Consider the following 27,197-nt stretch of genomic DNA (forward strand, 5'->3'; position numbering starts at 1 on the left):
CCGACGACCTCATAAATGTAGCAGGAAGGCACTGGATGCAGGTCGCCGCTACCAACCGGGCGAAGCCTATTTTCAGTAGTGGACGTCCTGTGGCTGAAATCATGATGATGATGATGAAAATCAACAATATAACATTCCAAGTTCTTGCTAATAAAGGACCTACACAATACAAGAAGACGACATTCTTACTAATAGTCGTAAGCATTCCAGAGCAGCCAATTAACCTAACATGTCATCTGACCAAGATGAAACAACAGAAACGCTATCTGAATCATCAAGATTCAAGATCCTCATTTCAAGCATTCCAAAACCAGCAGCATTTGAGCAATTCAAATTGCATAAGTCCGCCTTGAGGGCAATTCCTCAGATACCGTACCCCCATCATTAAGGCATCTCCCTGAGGATTGGCGCCGCCGTGATTTGGTGCGTGCAGTTACGCCAATTTGGCGGACTCGTGTGCATTTGATTTGCAAATGTATTGGAAAAGAGTATTTGTTATTTGGTATGCTCGTGCGAGGAGCCTGGAGCTAAATTGCGTTTTAATGTAGTAGAGATTTCCAAATATGTATTTCCATTATGTTAAAGGAGACAATACACTTCTAGAATAAACGTTATTGTATTGAGTATTACACAGGGTTGGGCATTACCCTGATTAGGTACTCCCTTTCATGTTACTTAATGTTAATCAACAAATTAAATAAGTAATATCTGCTTACTTCTGTCGAATATTACTGCCAGTTTTCTGCTTGCGCGATTGTCATTCCTCAGACAATATTAAAATAGGTCTTGTTCAATCGAGTGTCTGTCTAGAGTCTAGACCTTGACGCTTTTCACTTATTTTCTCTCATGTCGGATAAGGTTTTCGTCATCTTCCGACGCCTACGTTTGAGCACTAAACCCAGCACTTTCATAGTAGACAAAGTTTTCTAATCATGTTACATGGTCATTGTCAAATTAAATCTCGCAAGTTAAATGTTCAGTGAAACGGCACGTGACACGTACTTTCTATGAAAGTGTCCGAACTGGACAACTTGGAACTTGATCTTCGTGCTTGGATAGAGACTTGGTTATGGAAGTTTGGAATTTTGATGGAATAAGATAAGTAGTGTGGGCCGGCCCCTCACTAGGTGGACCGACGATCTGGTGAGGGTTGCAGGCGGCGCAGGACCGTTCGTTGTAGAAATCCTTGGGCGAGGCCTTTGTCCAGCAGTGGACGTCATTTCGCTGAAACGAACGAAGATTTCATTATGATAGTAACTAAAATTCACGATAATCTAGGAGGTTGCTCATCAAGCTAAATACAATCTTATGTAGTTATATTATGTGGTAATTTGCTACAAAAATGTATATTAGACTAATGTGCTGACGTTGACAGTATACAATTTCCATAGGGTATTGTTGGTATGTCAGTTTTAGTTCCGTCGACTTCAGTTGATATGCCCATAGAAATGTGAGCAATTCTATGTAACAACTAACATTTTTCTTGTCACGTGAAACTAAATAAATTTTCATGCCATAATTTGCTGAAAAGCGCAATACTCGTACGCAAGGGCTTTGAGATTTCTTTTTATATGTATATTAATGACGCACATAATTTACAGACTTAGTTCTAAAGCTATTTTTACATATTATAAGCAAACGATGACAACTTGCCAAAATCAACTAACATAATCTTTTTCTATCTCTGTAAATGAATCGCTCTATGTTAGCAAATCGGATTCATCTTCAAGTTTTTGTAGTTATTTTTGGAAATCTATAATCAAACTCCCTACCACTAATCGCTAGGCGTATAATGCCGATTTTGTGACTTTCTATTCATATGTCCGATGCGGCGAAAGTGCGCACGCGCGGACATGTTTTATTTTGACTAGTTTTCACTTTTCATCTGCTTATATCATCGGATAATGTTATTCATATGGTACGTTTTGTAACATGACATTCACCTTGAAAGCCCGTTTTATACAGGGTGATTGGATATTGATAGCTCACCACGCCTCGGTCTGTGGACCGGTTTTGTGAATGATTATAATGTAATACAGGGCGTTTGTCATCGTGAACTCTCGTTTAACATTATACTCAAGTTTTGTGAGAGTGGCCGGTGTCTTTTCTTTGGAACTTGTTTTTGACTTTAATCAAATTTTGTTCCACATTACGCTATATTCATGCTTATTTACTCTCATAGCAAGACGGGTAGCCGTAAAAAGAAGTCTAAAAGAAAAAAAAAACAACCTTAGTATTTCCTCAGTTATACGTAACGTACGAGTATAAAGCGGACAATAAAGTAAAATGCAGCCGTTTTTAGATACAACACCCTTGTCACTCATTCCCATTAGCGAGGATACGTTGGTGTAAATATTTATTGAATCCCCGAATAACCTCTACACTCTGTATCTTCATTTTAATTATGTGAACCATAAAACGTGCGACGTAAATATCAAAGCTCTAAAGCCAGCTCATTTTGTTAATTTAATCAAGACCATATAAGTTACTTTAATTTTATTACCCTAGCTAGTTGTTAGTTGTCGTTCACCTTAGAATTTGACCTTAATCACCCTGTATGTCGGCTATATCGGCAAATATATCAAAATTCGCGATATACATATTGGAACTCGCCCTCGCGTTACTGTTTCGATAAAAATCTAAAGTTTTATCTACAGCTTCATCTTGATACCATAAATTAACTATCAATTGGTAGTCTATGTTAATATCACAATGTCCAAGATATTATAACGGGTGAAACACTATTAACGTCTTTAATATATTTTAATTAAGTGTTTATATGTAAAGCGATTTCCAATGTGTTTGGAAATACAATTTATTGGCAGTAGGTAGGTATTTTACAAACCAAATGTTGTAGAATTGGACCGAATTATGTTGTTTCTATTCGAAATCGCATTAATTGACACGTGTTTTTGCACTCGATTGACAGAATCAGAATTCCTTATACTCCACCTTTAAACCAAATTAAAATTATACACAAATAAAAATAGGTAAATGTATTTCAATTTATCTCATCAATCAGGTAGGGGCCGCTTGTGAGGGACTAGAGACCCCGAACTAATCATAGGTTGTATGTAACCTATCTAGTACAGCATGAAACGAGGTTTCGATTTACCTATTCTTAATATACTTAATATTGATTAAGTGTCATTTGGTAAATATTTCACATATTGTGTAATCGCTCTTAAACGTTTTATTATATCGTCATCAGATTTAGGTTAATATTTTTTGATGGATGTTTCTGTTAATGACTTTAATTTTAATTCAACTGTTTTTGAATCCAAAGGAAGTCAATTCCATTTCGATGTCCGACTGGCCTAGTGGTTTGAGTATCGGATTACTATGCCAGAGGTCGCGCTTTGAATGCCGCACACTACAGTTTGGTACTAGATGACGAAGTAAAAAAACGTCCAAGGATTTATTCAATCACTATTTTATTTCGGTACCCAATAAAAATAAATCAGCCTAATATAAAATACAACGTAACGCAACCCAGGTACAACTCACAGCCGTACAAACATACAGAATGACGCACACTGACTAATAACATCAAATATAGGCGCTGACCGGTGACTGCGCATCTAGGAATAGGTCTGGAGCATTTTTGTATAGTGATTCAATGCATGCAATACTTAAAGATAAATACTGTCGGTTTCCTTTGCGATTGTGTTATGTCAATAGCAGTAATACTGATTACAAGTACCAAACTTGATGGGACTTAAAGTGAAACTTAATAAGTACTTTTGTTTAACTACCCTTCATCTGGCGCAGTTGGGTAAAAATAAAACAGTCAATTTCCTAAACAGGAATTTCTTCATATTTTGCACAAAAATATACCTATTAGTTCGATGTGCTGAGGAATTAATCGCACTTTTTTTCCCACCACTGCCACTCCTGCATAGCAAGGATCTTACAGTTCGACCTCCAATGAAATCCAATCAGTGAAGGTTTAGTAGTTCTTGGAATAGCTTACTGTCTTGAAACCCATAATGAATTAATCAGAAAAATGTACGACAATTAGTTTATGGTCCAGAATCAAAGTATAGTCTGATAATATTATTCTGTCGCCTGATTTAAAATGATTCTGTCGCCTGATTTAAAATGATTCTGTCGCCTGAATTAGAATGTCAGAGTTTCAAATAACTAACTAACTATTTTCTTTTGTCTCCAGAGCTGGCCGTAGAAGGAAGAACCACCTGCCTCTATACACAGACGACGATGGCCACGACCTGAGCGACCTGGGGATCGGCACCTCCAGCACTAAGAGCAGCCTGAGCGAGGACTGCGACACGCACAGCTTGGCCGTAAGTGTCTACTAAAAGTCTTTACACAATAAGTTAATAAAGGAGGTTTTATGTACCCAAAATGTACCTTAAACCAGTCTACAAAAGACAGATTTGGGAAAGACGAAGTAAAACTAATAATAATGACATCATTAGGTGTAGTCTGAACACCAACGGCTTGTGAAGTCAATATTTACTTTGCACATTATCTTAAATTCTTAACACGTAACTGTTACAGCTAATATTAGTCACAGAGTAACTGAACTAAAAATGAGTGTCAAAACATTCAGAGTACCATGTTCTGTTTCCAGAGCGACGGTATCGACCTGGATAAGAACCATTCAGACGTCGACAACCTTTCCAACTGCGACAACAATCGCAAGCTTGGCTCGAGCGCCAATGAATACGACACCTGCACCACGACCACTATAAGCTCCCCAGAACCAGAGGAGTACACGTACGAGGGAGCCATCGAAGGTTACAAATCCAGGATTATATCACAAACTAACAGCAGCATCGTCAAAACCGTTGTCAACAACAACTTCAAAGAAAAGTCCCCTGACAAAGTCAACGGCGACTTAAACCGAATCAGAACTAACGTAAGCAACAAGATTGAGGAAAAACTCTCATCTTTCCAACAGGAAAGATCTAATGACGTAAAAAACAACAATCAGAAGAAGGACTTACCAAAAGTCGATATACATAAAAGAAGAGAACAATTTGAGAGAGAGAATTCGCAAGAGTCACAAATTAACAAACCAAAACTACCTGATATTGCTAACAAAAAGTCAATTAAAGAAAGACTGTCTAGTTTAGAAAAGTTCACGGAAGAAACACACGTACAGAAGTCTACGAGTGACCTGACAAAGTTACCTACTGAAGTGAAACCCCTAAAAGAGCGTCTCTCGTCACTTGAGAAAGTTAAATCTGCTTCGGTTGAACCCGATAGAGCAAAAAGGCTTTCAAATGGCGATCTTAGTAACGCCAAATCTTTGAGAGAACGTCTTTCCAGCCTTAAGTCTCAAACATCTGAAGAAGAGGTTAAAGTAACGAAAACTGAAGTCAAAGAAGTTTCAATGAGCTTGAAAGAAAGATTATCTTGTCTTGACGCAGCTAAAAACAAAGATATTCCCAAAATCTCTGTAGAAGAAGAACTTTCACATAAAGATAAGGTTGAAACCAAAGCAGATATTGATTCTCAGGTCAAAATGTCAGACAGCTCATTGAAGAACAGTTTGTCTGGCATAGAAAGCCAAATGCAGAGTTTTTGTCGTTCCTTGGATAGTTTGGATATTAACGGACAGTCTTCTCCAAATTCCTTTGAAAGAGTTCAAAGTTTGGAGGACTTTGATTGCGCTGAAATGCAGAATAATACAGTTCCAAGTGATATCGAAACTGAAGACAGTGGTATACATACTGCAAGAGATTCCTGCGTGCCACCTGATGACATTGCAGACTTGACTCAAGTAGCTTCTCCTATAGGAGAACCTATGGTTGAAGTTTCAGAATATGAGTCGTCCAATGAGGACAGTGGAATGCCCTTAGAGCCTACTAAGCTTGAAGAGCCAATGGAACAGAAAGTTCCCGAAACTATACAAACTATAATTCAGGATATCATTATTGAGGAAATTGAGGAGCAAGACAGCAAAGCTGAGGATACTGACAGTGGAAGTAACTACATTCAAGCTGTCTCACAGCCAGAAGAACTGAGTGTCACCGAAGAAGTAACCGAAATACAGCTGGACAAAGAAGACGAAGATACTCTTAAGAGTTTGGACAATCAAGACACTAGTGTAAGTTTGAATGAGCCTGTCTCGACTGCATCGGAAGGCGACACGGTGGTGTTTGAGGGGAAAATGACTATACACTTAAACTTGAATGAAATTTGCAACAATATGAAAGCTGGTGCTGGGAACAACTCTAACTGTAATGAAACTAGCACTACTAATGATACTAACAAGAGCATGCCAATGGTAACTGTCTCTAATATTATAACTACTACTAACATTTCGCCAAAAAATTCCATTAAATCGCTAAAAACATTAACCGATAGCCATATCTCGCTTATTAACCAACATGCTGATGTAACATCTGAATGTACTACTGAAAATAACATTCGTGATTCATGTAATCAAATCACAGTCAGTAATAATCGCGTAATTACATCTAACAATCAAAGTAATGAAACTGCCAATCAGACCACGAATGCCGTGACAACAAACGGCGACGTATCGGTAAGTAGCTCACAAGATTCTAATCCATTTTGGCAGAAACGAACTAAGCGTCGCATTGAACCAAATAGACGAAAAACTATACTATTCATTAACAATAAAGTAACTACAAAGCAAACTATAACTAATACAAGTACTCTAAGTGCCAAAGATACCACACAAGCATAAATAGAAAAGCTTAGGGGTAAACCTTTAAACATCTTTCTAGCTCTAGTCTATTCTTTTCTCATACATTGCTGTTAGACAGCAAGATAGATGAGAGAACTTGATAATGGACGTAATTTCTAGGATTTTTATGATCTCTTGATCTCACCTACGAATTTTCTGTAACCACAACCACACATAATACCGTATCTGCACCAGAAACACTTATTTAATTACCCTTCCACGTAAATGACCACCTAGAAACTACTAATTAACTGTTATGTCCGTCAGTAACAATTCGATGTAGATTTTTTAAACCAAATTCATCGTTTACTAAATCATTTTAATGTGCTAAAATATTTATTATACTCATTAAAGTCCTAGCACTTAGCGAATCATAAGTACTCGTAACATTACATTCATTCAATACTTAGTGGACTATAGTAATTAGACTTATTTCAACAGGGTTATGAACTGTAGTATCCATATAATTATCGTCACATGTATAATATATCCTATTTATATACTTACGTAGTGCAGGTTATATCTAGCTGTAGACCCTATCATTTTAGACCATTTATTCTGAAACGTGATATTTGTAAATTCATTTTATCAAAATATATGTTACACTGTTATGTGCGAGTTTTATTTATGTATTTATATCAACCTATATCTGTATCATTAATTATAGTTCAGGTGGCATTAATCAGTGTCGGCTTATAAATTTTAATGATAGGAAAATCTAAGCGAAGTACTCGAGCTATAGATAATACGTTATCTGGAGTATCACGTATGTTATTCAAATACATTTTATCTTGTGAATGCGACCACTAAGTCAGTAAGATAAAGTATTAGCCAGCGTAGGCCTCTTTGAAACTGCTCCGCTCTGAATATTGAATATTAAACTGTAACAACTTATAGATAAACGCTAGGTTTACGTCAGCTTTGGTGATGGGTAACGTAAGGTAAGACATGGACATTTTGCGTAGTTTCGCTTCATTTAACCTTCATTTGCGCCGCATGTCGTGTTGTGCTAAAAGTGTCGTCTCGCTCGAATGGTTTTCGCATGTTTACTACTTTTATTTCTAATCTGAATTCTCCTGTTACTTTAAGTGAGTTTTATGTTGTTATTTTGTGTTTTTGGTTTTAGCTTTTTACGATTTTATTTGTGATTTAAATTCAATTTTATTGTATCACTGTTCAAACCAAAAATAGTATTAACTGTTCTATAAAATTTACAGGTAATTGACGCTCTGGAGTTGGCATTCCAAGAACTAGATTCTGAGGACAGTATGGACGAAAGCAAAGCCATGGATGACTCCAAAGTTAGTGCAAGTGAGACTAAAACTGAGTCTGTCGACTCTAAAGTGGATACACTTATTGATTTTGGCACTGAAAGTAAAATACCTGAACCAGTGCCGCCGTTGTACGAGAACATTGACATCTTTTATCAGAACAGCTCAGATGGGGCTGGAGCCTTTCCACTAGATATGCCAACTAATATCTTGGAGCCACCAAAAGAGAAGCCTCCGCCACCGCCGACTGACGACGGTCAGGAGGACGAACTACTTGGAAATGTGAGTGTTTTATTTATTCTCATTTTACCAGTCTTTTTATCTTTAAGGTTAAAGTAATTTTCCACAATTAATTAGTCAATCGATTTATAGTTCAATTAAATACATGTTGTGAATAACCCTTAACCTAACTGACTTAGATAATGTAAACAAGACTTGTGCGTTTCAAACATTTTCTAGGAAATCCTAGTTATATTAATTTAATACTAAGTACTTTGATAAAATATCGCTAATGTTGAGAATGAAACAACAAAACCCTTTCTGGTTGTTACATGATCGAATGTGTCCTTGTTAGTTTTGAAGTAGACACGTTTCTCACAATGAAGTCATTCTAGTGAAAGGATTCCATTTCAGAGACAGGTAACCTATTTCCATCCATAGATCCCATGATAGATTCCTAGTCCACATCCTAAATAATCCTGCAACCTTCACCGGGTCGTCGGTCCACTAAATGCGCCTTCTTACATCTTCCGATAACAGCACAGTAGTTCAGATTTATTTACGTTATACTATTTATATTTCCAGGGCAACTTCAAACACACGAGCTCAGCGCGCCGCATCAAGAAAGAAATCCGCAACAAGCGCACCAGCTTCCTCGGCATTGAAGGTCAAGTAGACGACAGCTATCTGGACGCTGACCTGACCCTCGCTCCACGTCCTGATATCACCTCCTTCCTTCAAGAGGAGACGAAGATCGAAAAGCTTCTGTACAAGAAGACGCTGTCCCACGATATGGACGCCAAGTTGAGGGAGAGCAGGGATTCAGGAGTGGACGTGGACAGAGGACCATCAGCTGAGGCCTGGTATAAAGGGCAGTCGTCCCCGGAAACCTCCAGTCCGCATAGCAGACAGAATAGTGAGGTACATTTTGGTTTTAATTTGAGTCAATTTTTCTCACATCATATAAATACCTTTTGCTGTGTGTCGCATGTTTGTGGTCTCTCACGATTATTCTCTCACGAAAGAGCACCACATTGCAATGTACCTTAATTATAATTTTATTTTGTTGTTCTTATTTTATATTATTATTTTAGATTATTTTATATAATCGTTTTATTATCAACTTCGATCAATAATCTACGTAAAGATTAAGATAGAAGATTATTCAGAAGAGCCCTACACAATTTTGTAAAATAAATTAAAATTTCATTTATTTACACATTCCATGACTTGATCATTATCAAAAGTCTTATAAATATTGTATAAAACTTTTCAGCCGTACACACAAATGACAGTAACATCTGACGAGGAGGAGTCAACGAAGAAACAGAAAGAGCAGACCTTCACCAACAACCTAAACACAAAGCTGACAGAACTGACAGAGTCCCCACAAACAGATGACAAAATAGACACGTTGGACAAAAAAATACAGCAGCAACAGGTAACGCCGCAATGAATACGCTTCCTCAATCCTGCTATGAACTTTAGACGGTGAATTTTTCGGGCTCTCGCAAGGTTCCATTTTAGGTCCATAGTTTTATAGGGTAGTTTGAATGGAAAATTAGTTTTCTACTTATTTACTTTACATATTATTATACGCCCTTATTCATGAAAAAAAAAAAACAACTCAAGAACCGTTTTAACTTTGTCTCTTTCTGCCAAATGTAGATTTTGCTGTGATAAAAAGAGACGAAAGTTATATTTGAAACGATGTCTTAAAATTTTATGAATAGGGGGTAAATGATTTCAATTTACTTGCTTTAAACTTTAAGGGTAATTAAATTCGGGTTGCTAGGCTATTTAATGTTGTTAAACATTATCACAAACCAAGTAGATCTCGTAGAATAGTTTTAGCGTCGTATGGTGATGATTATATTATTATATTCTCGAATCATATTAAATTTGGCTGTTACTGATGGCACTGATCATTGTTATATGCACTTATGTCACTGCTAGAATTTATTTTTATTATATTGGGTATGGTTAATGCACTGTAAATGCTTTGAAAGCACTCTAGTTGTAATTATTATTTACGTAAGGATTTATTTTGTATCCAATTTTCAGCATCATACATTGAGTAAAAGTTGCATTATATTTATTTCTAATTTCGATACTTTCCAATTTATGATGTTAAAATCGTCATTTCTATGTAATGCTGCGTTATTAACAATAATTCTAATCCTGCTTTCTAATGCTTTTCTATATTGTAAGATTTCCAAAATTTAAATACACCAAAAACATTTTTTGATTAATATTATTATTCTAAGTACTGAGATTTAGTTATTTTATTTTGAGTATGCTATATACAATGAGTAGTTTTGGTTAGATTATTATTATGTATGTTAAAATTTCTTTCTAAATAAATATTATTTATAGTAGTCAGCCCTGCCTTTTATTTCCTTGCACTTATTGCACTTTCGTAGAATTTAATGCACGTGCATGCATTGCACTATTTTTATAATTTTGCATTTTTCAAAATCATTTTTCATTCGATTTTTTTTACATTTTTTACTCTTGAACTGAAAAATATCAAGTGTTTATTTTGAAATAATTAAAGTTATTACTATAAACTCATAATCAATACCTATGTACTAAAGTATAATAATTCATTGTATGCAATTTCCACCGCTAATTTATTTATCTAATTTTCTATTATAATTTAATAATTTAATCTTAATATACTATAGGAATTAATGAAAGTTTTGTTCTAAATCAAAATCTTTGGAAATTGCATTCCATTCAATAACCTCATCCGCCATTTTGTGTGTGTAAATAACATTAAACAAGATGGCCGCCCGTGTACTTGCAGGCGTGTCGCATTAACGAGGATTGGCCTGACGGGCACGTTGACGATGCTCATACCAAGGTGATTGACTCATTTTACACTTTAACAAGGCTTTACACAAACAAACCCTATCTCTTAGCCGTAAAGTTTAAATTAGTTCAAAGATTGTGAGATTTGGTCGCTTGTGTATCGCCTTTTGTTTACATTAATTCGGTTTACATGGTAAACATGTAAATATAACAAATGACTATCACACCCACACCACGTGAACCGATGCGTCCACTTAACGATCATTGTGCTAAACACGCTAGCTTCAGCATTGCACCAAAATTGCCTAACACTAACGCCAACTCCGTGAACTAACCACACTAAAATCGTACCTATACCAATTTACTGACGTCTCATAATCCAACGTAGGAAGTGCTGCGATTCGAAAGAGAACTGCTGCAGTTGGAACAAGAAGAACTGAGAAGGCAGAGGGAAAACCTTCTTAGAGACCAGAACAGGATCATCCAGAAGTCTGTCCAGGATATATCTACAGTTCCAAATACGCCAGAGAAGCCGCCTCTCCAAAGACCTGGGAAGTCGACTAATCGGAACTACAGACACTCGATGCCAAATCTTTTGATTAACGAGAGTTATACTCCTGTGGTGCCAGCTATTCCTGAAAGGCCAGCGTTTGATGAGAACATGAAAAGGAAGCCTTTTGTGTCAGAGGAGCATATTCAGAGGCATTTTGGTGTTGAGGAGAGCAGAAAGGTTCTATATGAGGACCGCAAGATTGGAGAGGCGGTGAGGAGACAGGTGCCGAGCGTGAGGCCGCCTCAACCGGTGCTTCCTCCGAAACCGAAGACCCGGGAGTCTATTGAGAGGGAGATTACTATGAGGTAAGTTCTTAAGCTAACTTGTATGCTAGTTTCTTCATCATTATCAGGACTCCACTGCTGAACATAGATGATTGATGATTTCCATACTGACTGGTTGGTAGGGACCTGCATCCAGCGCCTTCCTTCTACCATTATGAGGTACCGTCTTGCTAGTTTCTAACAAAATTTTTATTCAGGTAGGCAAAACATGATATCAAAATCATTAGGAAAATTAGTAATTGTATAGTAGATGGACCAGTAGGCGATACCTCAGTCGTGACATAATATTTTGAAAGCATACTATCTATTACTAGCGGCCGCCCGCGACTTCGTACGCGTGAATCCCGTTTTTCCCGCTAATTCCCGTTCCCGTGGGAATTTCGGAAATTCCTTTCTTAGTGCACCTCTACGGTACCTAAGCTACGTCCCTTCCAAATTTCAAGTGCCTACGTTTAGCCGTTTAGGCTGTGCGTTGATCTGTCAGTCAGTCAGTCAGTTTCTCCTTTTATATATTTAGATAATATAAATTTCTATAGCTCTGTTAGTAATATCGCACAATGCTTGTAGATTAAGTACTCGTTAAAAATAAATTAGGTAAAGAAAGATAATTTATGCCAGTCTTGTTCGAAAAAAGTACTATCGTTCTTCGTCATCGTAATAAAACTTACGAAATCGTGTTACTGTGCTTCCCGTTTTTATTGATAGATGCTATCGTTATAATGCTAGATACCGAAGAATTAAGTATGTAAAATATAATATATATATTTAATCAATTAAGTATGGATTAATTAATAAACACTGATTATCTAGCTCGCTCGTAATCATTTGATGATAATAGGCAATACTTGGCTTAATACCTACTTATAACACAATTAAGTATGAGCAGTATGAGCTTTGCCTCGAGAACAAAATGTTGATGTACTACCAGCTATTTTAAGGTCATCATCATTTCAGCCATAGGACGTCCACTGCTGAACATAGGCCTCCCCTAATGATTTCCATGGTGATCGATTGGTATAGTAGCGGCCTGCGTCTAGCGACTTCCTGCTACCTTTATGATGTCGTCGGCGGTCCACCTTGTGGGTGGACGTCCCACGCTGAGTTTTCTGGTACGCGGCCACCACTCCAGAAACTTGCTGCCCCATTGACCGTCAGCTCTGCGTACTATGTGCCCTGCCCATTGCCACTTCAGCTTGCTAATCCGTTGGGCTATGTCAGCGACTTTAGTTCGTTTATGGATATCCTCATTTCTGATTCGATCTCGTAAAGAAACGAAACGAAATTTTACGTTATCCTCTCAATATTTCAGAAGCAGTCGTGTGCCTTCAGCCGTGGAGTACGTCAACGTGGACCGGACAGCGGTCCAGCTACGCCAGAAGCCGGTGGCCAATGGAAACGGCGCGCAGTACCACCCGATGACCAGGCATACGCTGCAGGTGGGTGTAGAATGCAGGAGACATGTAATTCTACATTAGAGTGATTATGATGCGGTCTTATACTGCAGAGAAAAACTTTTTACTCCATTTGTGCGTGCTGTAATAGCTTTTCTAAAGGATTTGCCACACTGATTTCATATTTAGCACTTATGACCGTCAAAAAAGAAAAGAAAAAGGTAGTCCGCTTTATTATGGCTCCTTATTATTTGGTCCCTACCAGCGCTTTGAGACAAAAAATAAGAGAAGTGCTAAAATCGATTGTATTTTTATTTTAATAACACTGTCCGAAAATTTCGAAAGTAAGCTCATCGATTTCTTCTCGACTGAGAAGACGACGACTCTTTGAAGCGACGATAGCCGAACGGGGAAAGGTTCGGACTGGCTGACTCGTGATCCGAGGAACGCGGGTTTTATCCCCGCCCCTCCTCGACTATTGTGGTGAACCCACTCGTAACACAAGCATATTTAAACTTACCACTAGAGGTTTTCTTTCGAGAGGAATTTCTATTTACAAATTAATTTCTAGTACATATTCTTAAAAAAAATATTGGGAAATACAGATGCGAAAAGTTCTATAATCTGGTCTGCGAGCACGTAGAATTTTGTCCAATGACCTCAAGCTACCCATCCATCGCGACTGTGCGACGGGCGCCCGCAGTGAGTGTGCGAGCGCGACAGTAACATAATTACGCGCGAGCGATAAGGATGGGTAGCTTGGGGTCAATGGACAAAATTCTACGTGCTCACAGACCGGGCTTTAACATAAATAAACGTTAATGTTCTAGGCTCTCAGCGCGGCGCCGACGCCGAAGCTGATCTCGAACGCGGACTGGATGCAGGCGCGCCAGCCGCCGCGCAAGCCCGCTGCCTACAACTACAACCAGCACTGGCTCATACAGGTACAATAATAAATAATACCTTTAGTAATTAACCCTCCTTCTGGAGCGGTGGGTAATAAAGAAAAAATAGGCTAGATGACAAAATTTCAATTATTTGTCCTTCAGGCAGATAATTAGAAAATATTACTCATATTTTTTATTTTCTTTCATAATTAAATAATAACAGTCCTACATCGAGTTGAAATGGCGCCATACGTCACGATTGAGTTGAATTTTTACTCAAAAGTGACGTCACGCGACATTTCAACTCAATATAATACTGTAATTATTCGATTATGGAAAAAAAAATATGAGTCCAATATTTTCTAATTATCCGTCTATATACCCCACCGCGTCAGAAGGAGGGTTATATATGTATTTTTATAGGGAGGGCATCTATGTATTTTTACCGAAGATACGTTTAAGTAAACTAATTATTTTCTAGAATACTGATACTCTTCCGAGTCTTCCGTCTCAAAAGGCGACTCAGAAAGAAATATGCCAATATTAGCCTTCCTCAGTGTGGGTAGTGTAGATTAATCTTCCATTTGCCTCTAATAAATTAAAGAGGAACGTCCACCAGAAGTGGAGACTAAATGACCTGATGACGATGATCTTAGACTGCTTTTGCCTGAGCTGTAACCTGAGTATTTACTATAATGTTATGGTCTGTTCTCTCCAGGAGGCTGAACAGCGTAGGATAGAGGAGTCCCGAAGCAAGCTGCGAGCCGGCCAGCGACACTCCTACCATCAGGACATGCCAGCGCCGCAGCTGCAAACTATGCTGCCTCTTAGCACCAGGTAAATACTAAATAATAAAAAAACGTTTATTTGGCACAACACAATACAACTTAAAACTAAAAATTAAAAAAAAAATTAAGACAGTTTGACACCATACTCCAATAATTCGAAACCACAACTGTTTTAAAAAGACCCTTCATTCAGGTCTTAAATACTTAATTTATTTTAAATTACCTGTAAATTACGATTTTTGTTCGCATTGTAATTGAAAAAAGTAGTTTGAGTTGAAAAAATAGTGACGTCACTTGCTTGTGCCATACAAAATCTATGGGAGAGTTTCGTTTTGACAGTTTTAAAAAGTACGTCAATTGACTGGTGGTGTCAACATAACTATTATGGATCTTTACGTAGCATAACTGAGTCCACCATGGTCCTACCAGAGTAAATACAAATGAGTAGGTAATCTTCATAGAAACGCACCGAGCGTGGTTTGTATGTGAGCGCGCCAATATACGTATGCGGCACGCACACACTGACTAAATTCGGCGCAACCACGACTGGCTCCCCGCTATTCCACGCTAAATTTTGTCAGTGTGTGCGTGCGCGCCGCATAGGTACGTATTGGCGCGCTCACATACAAACCGCGCCCGGTGCGTTTCTATGAAGATAACCTACTCATTTGTATTTACTCTAGTCCTACTGAGTCCACCATGGTCCTACTGAGTCCACCATGGTCCTAAGTCCACCATGGTCCTACTGAGTCCACCATGGTCCTACTGAGTCCACCATGGTCCTAAGTCCACCATGGTCCTATTGAGTCCACCATGGTCCTAAGTCCACCATGGTCCTACTGAGTCCACCATGGTCCTAAGTCCACCATGGTCCTACTGAGTCCACCATGGTCCTAAGTCCACCTTGGTCCTACTGAGTCCACCATGGTCCTACTGAGTCCACCATGGTCCTACTGAGTCCACCATGGTCCTACTGAGTCCACCATGATCCTACTGAGTCCACCATGGTCCTACTGAGTCCACCATGGTCCTAAGTCCACCATGGTCCTACTGAGTCCACCATGGTCCTACTGAGTCCACCATGGTCCTACTGAGTCCACCATGGTCCTACTGAGTCCACCATGGTCCTACTGAGTCCACCATGGTCCTAAGTCCACCATGGTCCTACTGAGTCCACCATGGTCCTAAGTCCACCATGGTCCTACTGAGTCCACCATGGTCCTAAGTCCACCATGGTCCTACTGAGTCCACCATGGTCCTAAGTCCACCATGGTCCTACTGAGTCCACCATGGTTCTAAGTCCACCATGATTGAACAGAGTGATGCGGCAGGTACAAAAGACACTTAACTTCAGTGATATTCTATTTATTGAGAAGATAATTTACAACCATGTGCACACACTTGAATGGTAGGAAAAAGAGACCATAGAGAGGGGCCATAGAGCATACAACGCTTCTGGGTTGCCAGATATCGTTATTACATTTTTACCAATGATCCTACCGAGTCTACCATGGTCCTACTGAGTCCACCATGGTCCTACTGATTCCACCATGGTCCTACTGAGTCCATCATGGTCCAGTGTACTCGCGACGCCTCTAACCGTCAGAAATGGAGGCACATCGCCAGGAGAGCTACCCTCGTAGATGACATCACCCCACCATGTACCTCGTCAGCGCAACCACGACCACTCTGACAAGAGTGCCCGACTAAGAAGAAAAAAGCTTAAAATAATACTTACCGTATTAAGCTAGAACATAATTTTGTAATGCATTTAAATGCGGTTTTTATCAATAGTGTAGATCAAATTCTCCATTTTTATCTCTGGTCTTTAGCGGGCATAGAGTTCGATCATCATCATTTTCAGCCACAGGACGTCCACTGCGGAACATAGGCCTCCCACAATGATTTCCACAATGGCCGGAGAGTTAGATCAATCACTATTTTTTTTTTCATCAAATAGAAATGCTGTGTATTATTATACCTGTAATTGAGGTCATATACGCATCATGTGTTAAACCATGTCAAAATGTATGAACTGTATTATGTATGTGACTTTGTTGGTGTGGTGTACCTAATAAATAAATAAATAAATCTGCCCCGTTATCTTAAACTCCTACCTCAGACTATGTTACATTACATTTTTCAAAACCCATCACCTAATTATGCCTTATCATTCCAGCCAACAGCACCTCCCCACAGAGTTCAAGCGACCGCCCCGTTCGGAGGTCCGACCCGACCCGTCGCGAGACCGACCCGAGCCGCGAGACCGACCCGACCCGCCGCGAGACCGACCCGAGCAGAGGCCCGAGAGAGAGGACAAGATGCTCAGCGTCAGCGGGAGGAGGAAGTGCTCGCATTGCGGAGAGGAGTTAGGTGAGTTGTTTTATGTAAACTTAAAACTGAAAATCATGTGTAATTTAATGCCATTATTTCAGCCATAGGACGTCTACTGCTGAACATTCACTTCAAAACCTTGCTTCCCCATCGGCCATCAGTTCTGCGTACTATATCCCCTGCCCATTGCCACTTCAGCTTGCTAATCCGTTGGGCTATGTCAGCGACTTTAGTTCGTTTACGGATCTCCTCATTTCTGATTCTATCTCGTAAAGAAACTTAATGCCATATTAATGTTTAATTGGAAGACATTAGCATTTGCAGCATTGATTGAGCCAAAAATTTGAAGAGCCTTGGCTCTATGTTATAGGTATGTAGATACAGGTTTATGAACTGAAAGTAAGTAGGATCTAATTTTGTGCATAGGTACTTGATCTTATAACGTAACCTGGCAATTGATTCTAGAATCTTCACACCGCGAGAATGGCACTATTTAGCCTTTTGACCATTGTCAATTATGCAGTTTCTTTCAGTTTATATCTTGTAAAATCTTTGATAAGAGACTGACAATAGTGACTAAGTTTCTTGCACTACTTCTTCTCAGCACTGGCCCATTTATTGTCCCGAAGCAGTACGTGTAAAGTGCTCTTTGGGAGCCTAATGAGGGCTATCGTTTTAGCGCTCACCAGTTAGCGCCACTGTAGAGTAAGGTCCTGTCACTTGCTAGTAGCGAAGACAGTGGCGCCATCTGGTGAGCGCTAAAGTGGTAGGAGGACTATCGCAATTGCACTCATCAAGATGGCGCCACTGTAGAGTAAGGTCCTGTCAATCGCCAGGGGTGCCAACTGTTAAGTATAAAAACGATAGCCCTCATTGCATAAATAAACGATTTGATTTGATATATTTGTTCCAGGTCGCGGCGCCGCCATGATAATCGAGTCGCTGTCGCTATGCTACCACGTGTGGTGCTTCACTTGCGCGGTCTGCGGCGCGCGCCTGGGCGACGGCCGCGCGGGAGCAGACGTGCGCGTGCGAGCCAACCGCTTGCATTGCTACCATTGTTACTCAGGAGACGATGGGAGAAAGTACTCTAGGGTTTAGGGCAGTGTTTCCCAAAGTGGGCGATAACGCCCCCTTGTGGGCGCTGCAGGATTAAAGGGGGGCGGTAAGAGACCCAGAAAAAAAATCGGGACGTTGTGTAGAGGCTTGGGAGGCGTCATCTACTAGGAGGACTCTTAGACACCGACTGAGCTCGACTCTTGACTACAAAAATGGTTTAGGGAATAAGGATGAAAGTGGAATTAGTGCGCGGGTAAAAGTTGGCTGCCGAAACTTGTCACCGCTAGTGTTTCTCCTCCGTCATCAACAGCAGTACTCTAGAATCTAGACCATAAGGATGAAAGTAGAATTGTGCGGGGAAAAGTTCGCTGCCGAAACTTGTGACCGCCATTTTTGTCCCGGCATCGACAGAAGTACTCTAGAGTCTAGACCGTAAGGCTGAGATTGCTACAGCTGGTTGTAAGTATCGTAATATTGCTATTATTCTTTACTTGCGCGGGCGCAGACGTGCGCGTGCGAGCCAACCGTCTGCATTGCTACCATTGTTACTCAGGAGATGATGGGAGAAAGTACTCTAGGGTTTAGGGAATAAGGGCGAGATTGGAATGGTTGGCTGCCGAAACTTCTAACTGCGGAGTACTTTAGAGTCTAGACTTTAAGGCTGAAATTGCTATAGCTAGCAGATTTACTCGCGCGGGAGCAGACGTGCGCGTGCGAGCCAACCGCTTGCATTGCTACCATTGCTACTCAGGGGACGATGGGAGAAAGTACTCTAGGGTTTAGGGCAGGGTTTCCCAATTTTTTTTGGCAAGGAACCCTAATTGATTATACTTTTCCTAGCGGAACCCCCGTACTACTCCGCCCGCACGCCCTGCCCCTCCCTTGTGCGGAAACAAGTCGGTGCGCGCGAACAACGTCGGTCACGAAACGTGGGACAATATTTTTTACGGAACCCTTTCGGCCTTTTCACGGAACCCTAGGGTTCCGCGGACCACCTTTCGGGAACCGCTGGTTTAGGGAATAAAGCCCATTTTCCACCGCCAAAGAGGAACGAACTAGGGATGTCTAGCGGAGCAGTCTTCGTGTACATAAAATAGGATTGCTTCTCCATCGAAAATGAGTTCGGGAGTGTTGATTTGATGAGCGAGCTTACTTTTATTCTTTTTGCCCTCTTTGTCATTTTCGCTCGACTCTTTGTTGAAAAGACTCGCTCTCGCGGAAAACCCGCGTAAGGCGAGATGTAAATGGCGCGGGCATTTTTTGAGTATTCAAACTTGTGATCCCTTGCTACTGTCTAAGTACTAAGTACTGTCGAGTCTAGACATTAGTCCCTAGGTACTACGGATGAGATTGCAATAGAGCGGGCACTTGTTGACTGCCGAAACTTATGACCGCTACTGTTGCTAGGCGGCTCTCGAAGGATTATGGGAGGAAGTTCTCAAGGGTCTGAAGGCTGAAGTTGCAATAAAGTAACACATCATTGTTGTTATCTATTCAGCCTGAGCCATCTTTGACTATTATGATCCAACATTGTACTGCCATTATAGGTAAGGCGTACGCTTCGTTTTCCCAAATGCGGTCTCCGTTAAAAAACATGTCGAACCCATCGATCATACTAAAAGTTTTTAAGATTAAGTGAATCTTCTTGTCTTTGAGCTTCAAAGAGATCTTTAATGTCGTTTGTTAATCGTAAACAAAAGAAGTGCTATACCAGAACGAATGTTCAATTTAAAGTAAGCACTTACGATCTGAAGAAAGATCTAAATATTAGTTCATAAACCAATTTAATAATTTTAAGTTTACTCGGACATGACCTCGACTCTGACCTTTCTAGAATGATCTAGAAGTAGACAAACCGCGATAGTAAATTATTTACTACCGTGATATTGTCGTATACCACTTCACGTCTCGGCGACTCAGCCTGATCTGAGTCCGCTTTTGCACGATCTACATACCAATTTTTGTAGATATTTTTTATACACAAACATACAAAAATATCTAAAAAGATTGTATATTTTTGGTCACCACACTAAATACCTTATTCTTGTATTAAAGACTACATATTTGTTATAACGACTTGCTGGTTTAGGTCGAAAGCGTTACTCAAAGCGCCATCTTGTTTTTTCAACGTTTTTCATTTCGTTGTAACGTCTATTGTAGTTGCATTGCATGAAGAAGCAAGATTACTTGGACTCAAGCTCCTAGACTATTATTTACTACTTTTTTTGTGATTTATCAACATTTGTCGTATTTTGGAATTCAATCTTGTTTTAACGTTTGAGTTATGAAGTTATTGATCCTTAACGCAATAGAGTAAGGTTGCTAACTGTTCTAAACGTGATTACTGGCAACTTTGAATTCCAGAGTATATTTTTTTTGTTATTTTGATGTCATCTGTTTTGGGGACTTAAATAAGTGACGGTGTTAGTTTTAAATATCACGTTACTGTTCATCTGTCATGTAGTTTGTCACAGTATTAGAACCCACTTTCTGTTTCTGACTATTTTGTGCCATGTCATATAACATTCTTCATTATATTTTAACGAGAAGTACACACATCTGATTGTTTTAAATTAAATTGTTTATATTAGGATACACGTCTTTATTTTATGCGTCAAGTATATTAAGGCAGTTTTTAATCAAATATGTGTATTGATATAAAAATGTCTAATAAAAATGTATACTTGTAGCATTAAAATCTATTTTCTTAGACAATGCACAGTGTATTTTATCGTATAATAAATATTCGAATAAACTGTAATATTTTGTAAATAGTTTTAATTTATATTTAGTGTGTTTAACGGTTAGCTTTAATAGTTAGTACTGTAGTTTAAAACATTTAATCCAAAAACGTATATTGAACATAATTTCTATGTATAATACTTACTTGAGAAAAATATTTTATATTTTTACATCACTATAGAGTAATTTTGTATCGATCATTTTATCGGAACGTATGTACCTAACGTAAAACATAATAATATATGTTATTTGTGATTCTTGCGAAGACGGCTCTACCCTCTGACTTGTTGTAATTATGTTAGAATTCTTATGTACATTGTATATGTAAGTCCTGGATTGTGTAACAATAAACATTACAAATCATTATACTTGTTTGAATTGTGCCTAATATACAAAATCATCAATAAAAACCCATATGAAATACCCCAATAACCAACATTACCAAAGGAAAAGTTCTTTAAAACACATTTTAATGACAACACATTTTTAATAGCTTTAAAATCAATGTTATTTGGTCAATTGAATTGGTGACAAAACGATGTCATAGATCCTTATCTGCTTGCCTTTAAAAAAAGAAAAGAATCGCGTTTTGACAGATCTTAAAAAGTATGTGGGTAGTGTGTCATTCATTTGTTCTGTTAATTAGTTACCTACCCAATTTACAGCAAATGATGTGAAATCGCGTTATTTGCATCGTAATTTTTTATTTGTTTTGTTTATTGGTAATTACACATTACGACATTCTGTGCAGTTGTAATTTTTCTGAAAAATCCTTCTACCAGTCTTTGGTAAGTCCAGTTTATCAGCAACATGTTTGTGCAACTACCCACACGAATTCCAGTAATGCAATAGCATAATGCCCTCTATTTCTGCGATGCAGGTAATCCGCTAACTGAAGATATCCTTACGAAGCGTCAATGGCCGCGTCCGGTTCCTTGGTATCCTGATGCCTCATTAGATGGCTTTGATCGTCACGTGGATACCAACGTTTTGTTGCACTAATCATTAAGGCTATACGCGCACGAGTGACTTTGTCTCCGTGATAGTAGGTAGGTATATCTGCCCCCCTAGACAAAACGCACTTTTTGATAGAATCGAAAATCGAATCCGTCAAAACTCCATACAAAAAAGGGGCTTTTCGACCACTTTTCGACTGGTTTGCGATTATAATTTGCACTTTGTCTAGACCCACTGTTTCTTTTACGACCCTCACAAAGAGAAAAACAAAGACGTTACGAGTCACGGTGACAAAGTTTGTTGATAGCGGGTAGGTACACGTTTTATTTTGAGACGGGTTACTTCCAAATCTTAAACCATAGATTTTGTCATTAGTGAGTGGGCGTATTGGTATAATTATTTTACTCTTTGGCGTAGGCGTTAGTATGGTGAGCGAATAAGTGTGGATCTTTGTTTTATAATTCGTCAATGATTAACATTATAAAAATTAATACTTACATGCCAGATATTCAATTTACGTTGGATGTTACAAAGGTTACTTATTATGTAAATAAGTAAGATACAGAAGTTTACATATTACAGAATGGATAATTCATTTTTGGATCATCCATTGAAATGACCTATTTGTGGATTTTATAGGTGAACTTTGATCGATATTGTTTAATTCTAGGGTGACCAACAAATCTAAGGAATAAAGTATTCTGAAATCCCTGGAGAACGAACAAGAAAAACCACAACGAGAGAGAAAATTACATTAAGTATCCTTTTGAAACATAACTAGCTAGTCCTATGTAGGTCCTGGTTTGTCTTATAATTGAATTCTTATGACATGTGATTCGGTATGTTTTTATTAAATCGTAATAATATCTTGGTAGGGACCAAGGGCCTATACGCCCCTGGTTTCAGATGGCTCAATCGGACTAACGTATCCTTTGCTCATATCACAATCTCCAATTTGTGTATCCCATCCAGATAGGTGTCTGGATCCAGACACCAACCTTTCTTGAAAGCACTTCAGTTACAGAGGCGTTCGTGATCATTATATGATGTTAGTTCTTCCTTATGGGTTCACCCATGTTGCACCTTGTGGTATGAGGATTTCACTCCAGAGCCTCCAAAACCTTGCTATCCCATCGGACAGCTGCAATGCCACTTCAGCTTGCTACGTAATTCTTAATCCGTAAAGGCGTTTAATAAATACAATTTTAATGAGGTTCAATACCTATAGTGTTTCTACATGGTCACCCTACCGTCAATACTCCCATGCCCTTGTCACATGGGCCATTCTTAAATTTGTGCCAAATTTTTTAAAAAAATTAAAGATTTTTTTTTTTAACTTTTTGCGATGTGTATCGAAAGTATAAACCAAAAGCATACTTTTGATGTATATGGACAACCTTAAAGCCCTCGGAAAGGAAACAAAATAGCCTACGTAAACACGGCTGTGACACTGCATGACACGGATGTGACAGTTTTACATTTTTACTGTAAATAATAATATTTATGTTGTTAAATTTATATCATAATAGTTTAAATTGATTAACAATAAAATACACTAAATTCGTTTCATCAACAAAGGTGTTATTTGGTAATATGTACATTTTTCTGAACATCCAAAAATTTAATTAAAATTGAGATCAAAAATACCGTCAGGTAGTTAATATATCTACTAGATAATAAAAAAATAGACTTTTTATTATTGGCACTATCTGATCATGCTTCCGATATGCTACCTACATGGTTTCGATATGATAATATGCTTAACAAATTAGTAAATCTTAAACACAGTAGGTACCTAATTGAGTATCAAATGAGATTTCTGTAGGATTCACATAACAGTTGGTTTTGACAACTTAAACATGTTTCATAGTCACCGTACCACTAAAAATATGGTTAATAGCAATTCCTTTTAAAACAACTCCGATCACCTCTGCAGGGCCTTTACCGGGAGCTGTCTCAGTAAAATTTGATATTACTGCAGAAATGAGAAAGTGCAATAATTTTTCCTTCGTGGCATCTAGAAAATCATACTAGCGAAAAATAAGTACACTTACTAAAAGGCTACTCCTAAAAATTGCACAATGCACAAAATAATTTAGCAGAACAACAAAAACTATTAAAATAATAAAAATAGAATGTCACAACCACGCGTTGTAATGTCACGACCATGTACTTAAATAGTTTGCGGTAGTGACACATTTTTAATACCATGGCCGTGACAATATGGAACGTGTCCGATATATCCAAAAAACTATCTGTGAATTAGCAGATCTTGTGCAATTATCTGAAACTATACTGCATGAGGTACATAATTATGTTTTATACAATAGCGTGACATTGATACCTACCTTTAAAAATCGTACACGGGATGGACGTGTTATGGTTGTCCCTTTTTTCAAATAAATAGGAAATATTTTTTTGCGGCTCACTCACTACGTTCAGCCATTTGCAAATCTAATAAGATGACAATGTTACTGTTCTAAAAAAACTTAGCAAGGGATGTCAATATCAAAGATAGTTTTTTTACCGAGTTACGCATATTTAAAGTGGCGCACGTGGTTGTGACACAAAAACTGCTCACACAATGTTTGGTGTTCAAAATCAAAAATGGTAATTATTATTGATATAAATTTTTAACAGTCTTATATAACATGTATTAATCTTGCATAATTACTGTAATATTTATCAAAATAACATAACATCTCTTCAGAAAAAAATATTGTATGTCCAAATCCGGGAATCTCACACTACACGGTCCGTGACATTTTGGACTTGTAACTTTTTTTTAATATTCTTCTAATAGTTTTATGATAAAAATGATATTGGGCCTAGTTAATAGAGGTATTTTACTAAGTAAATTAATATACAGTGCACTGATTTTCTTTAAAAACATATGCTATTCTTACATCTCACACAAAAATGCGTAAGAATAAGAATGGCCCACATGGACGCGACCGCGGAATCAATTCGTCCAGCGCCCAATTAGAGCGACTCCGGCGCATTCTAATCCACTCGGCCGTGCTTCCGTTATTGGAACTAAGCATTGTGTGCCCGTGATTATCTACTTAGAGTTTGTATTACTAGAAATTTCGATGGCATGATTAGAAATTGCAAATTGAGGCATTTAGATGACTCATGCATCGCCTAGAAGTTTAAAACGTGACAGTTTTAGTTCCCTCCGTGATGCGGTTTGGAAATTAAAGTTGTCACGAGTGTTACTTTGTCACACACATGAGTCACTGTTTGAAAACAACAAGCTGTTTATATCGATGGCTGAGTGGATCGCGTTAGATTAGGTTGCAAGTTTGGTGACCGCCTGTGCCCGAAAATTATTTAAAAGTAGTACCTACCTTGAGTAGTAAATAGGTAGTGGTTTCCTGGTTAATTTCATGTTGGTTGCCTTTTTGTATGGGTCACAAAAAAGCGTCCTTATTAATAAAGTGCTATTTTATAATTTACAAAAACACCTAGGCAGAAATATCTAATGAGACAAATAATAATAGTATATCATACGGTATGATTCATCTCTGTGAATTGTGATCATAAATAACATCTATTATGATCATGCGATGTTATTTGGAAAAAAACTTAATAAAAAATATTGTAAGACAGTTTCAGAAATTCGCATCGGTGAGGCAAGCGAAAAGAACCGATTAATATTTTGTCCTTTTACTTACTTATGTGAAGATTGAAGACAAACTCATATAATGATCACTTCCGTGTGATAACAAACACATTATGACCTTCACGGTCATTCAGTTCATTTCATGATAGGCAGTTGGACATTTCAATGATTGACTAGCAAAACACAGTGTGACAAGCATTAACATGCGTCTTTGCACCCACTCTTAGGGTCCTTTTGCCAAGCCTATAGTATAGGCCAGCGGTTCCCGAATGGTGGTTGTCGGAACCCTGGGGTTCCGTGGAAAGGCCGCAAGGGTTCCGTAAAAATATTATCCCACGTTTCGTGACCGACGTTGTTCGCTCGCTCCGACTTGTTTACGCACAAGGGATGGGCAGGGCGTGCGGGCGGAGTAGTACGGGGGTTCCGCTAGGAAAAGTATAATCAATTAGGGTTCCTTGGCAAGAAAAAATTGGGAAACCCTGGTATAGGCTATGCATACGCATGCACCGCCCACTCTTGATGCCTAGTTAGGTCCTTAATTAACGTTGGTTAGATTGTAGATAGCTCGATTTACATTCAATTAAACCTGACCTGACCTAGTCTATGATTCTTAAGTAGCTGCGAAAAATTACTCAGATACCTGCCTAGTAAGCAAGTTATTCATTTCCGAAATTATATTGCATTACAATTTGTGTAAGTTAGAACTGTTGGAAGCCACAATTTCTTTTATAGAGATAAGCATTCCTTAAATTTTATTAATCAAAGAATATCAGTTCTACCTATATTTGAATGTAGATGCAACTCAAATATGTAACTAAGTAAGTTAGGTATTTTTATGTAAACTATAAAGATAACATTTATTAGAATGTCGTCATATTCTGTACTAGCTGCGCCCGCGACTTCGTACGCATGAAAACCCGTTTTTTCATCATTTTTCATTGTTGCTCTGCTCCTATTACTCGTATTGTGATGGTATATAGCCTATAGCTTTCCTCGATAAATGAGCTTTCTAACACTGAAAGAATTTTTCAAATCGGACCAGCAGTTCCTCCAAACAAACAAACTCTTCAGCTTTATAATATTAGTATAGAAGATGTTATTGTTGCACTAGGTAAGGTATGGTAGGTATGTTGGACAAAGTGATAAGACCTATCTTGAAACGTGTCTAAGAGCCAGTGTCATCATACGAAATGTCATAGGGCGTGTGCTGAACTGTAGGTTTTCCCCAGTGAATATTTTCATGTAGGTATCCTTTGTTTGTTAATTATTTACTAGGTATTTCCCAAGTAAATTACTCGTGTACCAGTTAACGTTCTTGAAAATCTCATTAACTACGGTCTCGTCTGAGATCTCGTGAGATACCAAGTCCATAATAACAATGATATCACCGCGAATGTGTTAGTAAATACGCGCTATACAACCGTATACAACTTCCATTGTTAAAACAAGCACTCTCACAGTTTCAATGACAATTAAAAAACATCAGCAAAAAGTTACTCGTGGAAAAATTTTAGCGTAGAAAATGTTTTAGAATTAAGAAACGAAGTCAAGTGTAGATAGAGCTTTAGGCGTAAGGTGCGCGTGAGTGATT

At 38.4% G+C, this 27,197-nt stretch overlaps 1 protein-coding gene across 5 annotated transcripts in view; it reads left to right on the forward strand.

Moving 5' to 3' along the window:
* The window catches only part of LOC135081442 (LIM domain only protein 7), a 264,365-nt gene extending 242,975 nt beyond the window's left edge, over positions 1-21,390 (forward strand). For 3 of the 5 annotated variants that reach the window (XM_063976129.1, XM_063976128.1, XM_063976127.1), the window contains 12 exons: positions 4,172-4,304; positions 4,595-6,256; positions 7,900-8,235; positions 8,758-9,093; positions 9,449-9,613; positions 10,982-11,038; positions 11,375-11,844; positions 13,133-13,259; positions 14,045-14,158; positions 14,820-14,938; positions 17,069-17,262; positions 18,137-21,390. In XM_063976129.1, the coding sequence (XP_063832199.1) occupies positions 4,172-4,304; positions 4,595-6,256; positions 7,900-8,235; positions 8,758-9,093; positions 9,449-9,613; positions 10,982-11,038; positions 11,375-11,844; positions 13,133-13,259; positions 14,045-14,158; positions 14,820-14,938; positions 17,069-17,262; positions 18,137-18,324 (3,901 nt within the window). In that variant the 3' untranslated portion in view covers positions 18,325-21,390. The remainder of the gene's footprint in view (positions 1-4,171; positions 4,305-4,594; positions 6,257-7,899; positions 8,236-8,757; positions 9,094-9,448; positions 9,614-10,981; positions 11,039-11,374; positions 11,845-13,132; positions 13,260-14,044; positions 14,159-14,819; positions 14,939-17,068; positions 17,263-18,136) is intronic. The other 2 variants (XM_063976131.1, XM_063976130.1) reach the window with 2 other exon arrangements.
* Positions 21,391-27,197: the final 5,807 nt, after the last annotated feature.

Source organism: Ostrinia nubilalis, chromosome 20 (assembly GCF_963855985.1).
Source record: "Ostrinia nubilalis chromosome 20, ilOstNubi1.1, whole genome shotgun sequence".
Taxonomy (NCBI): Eukaryota; Metazoa; Arthropoda; class Insecta; order Lepidoptera; family Crambidae; genus Ostrinia; species Ostrinia nubilalis.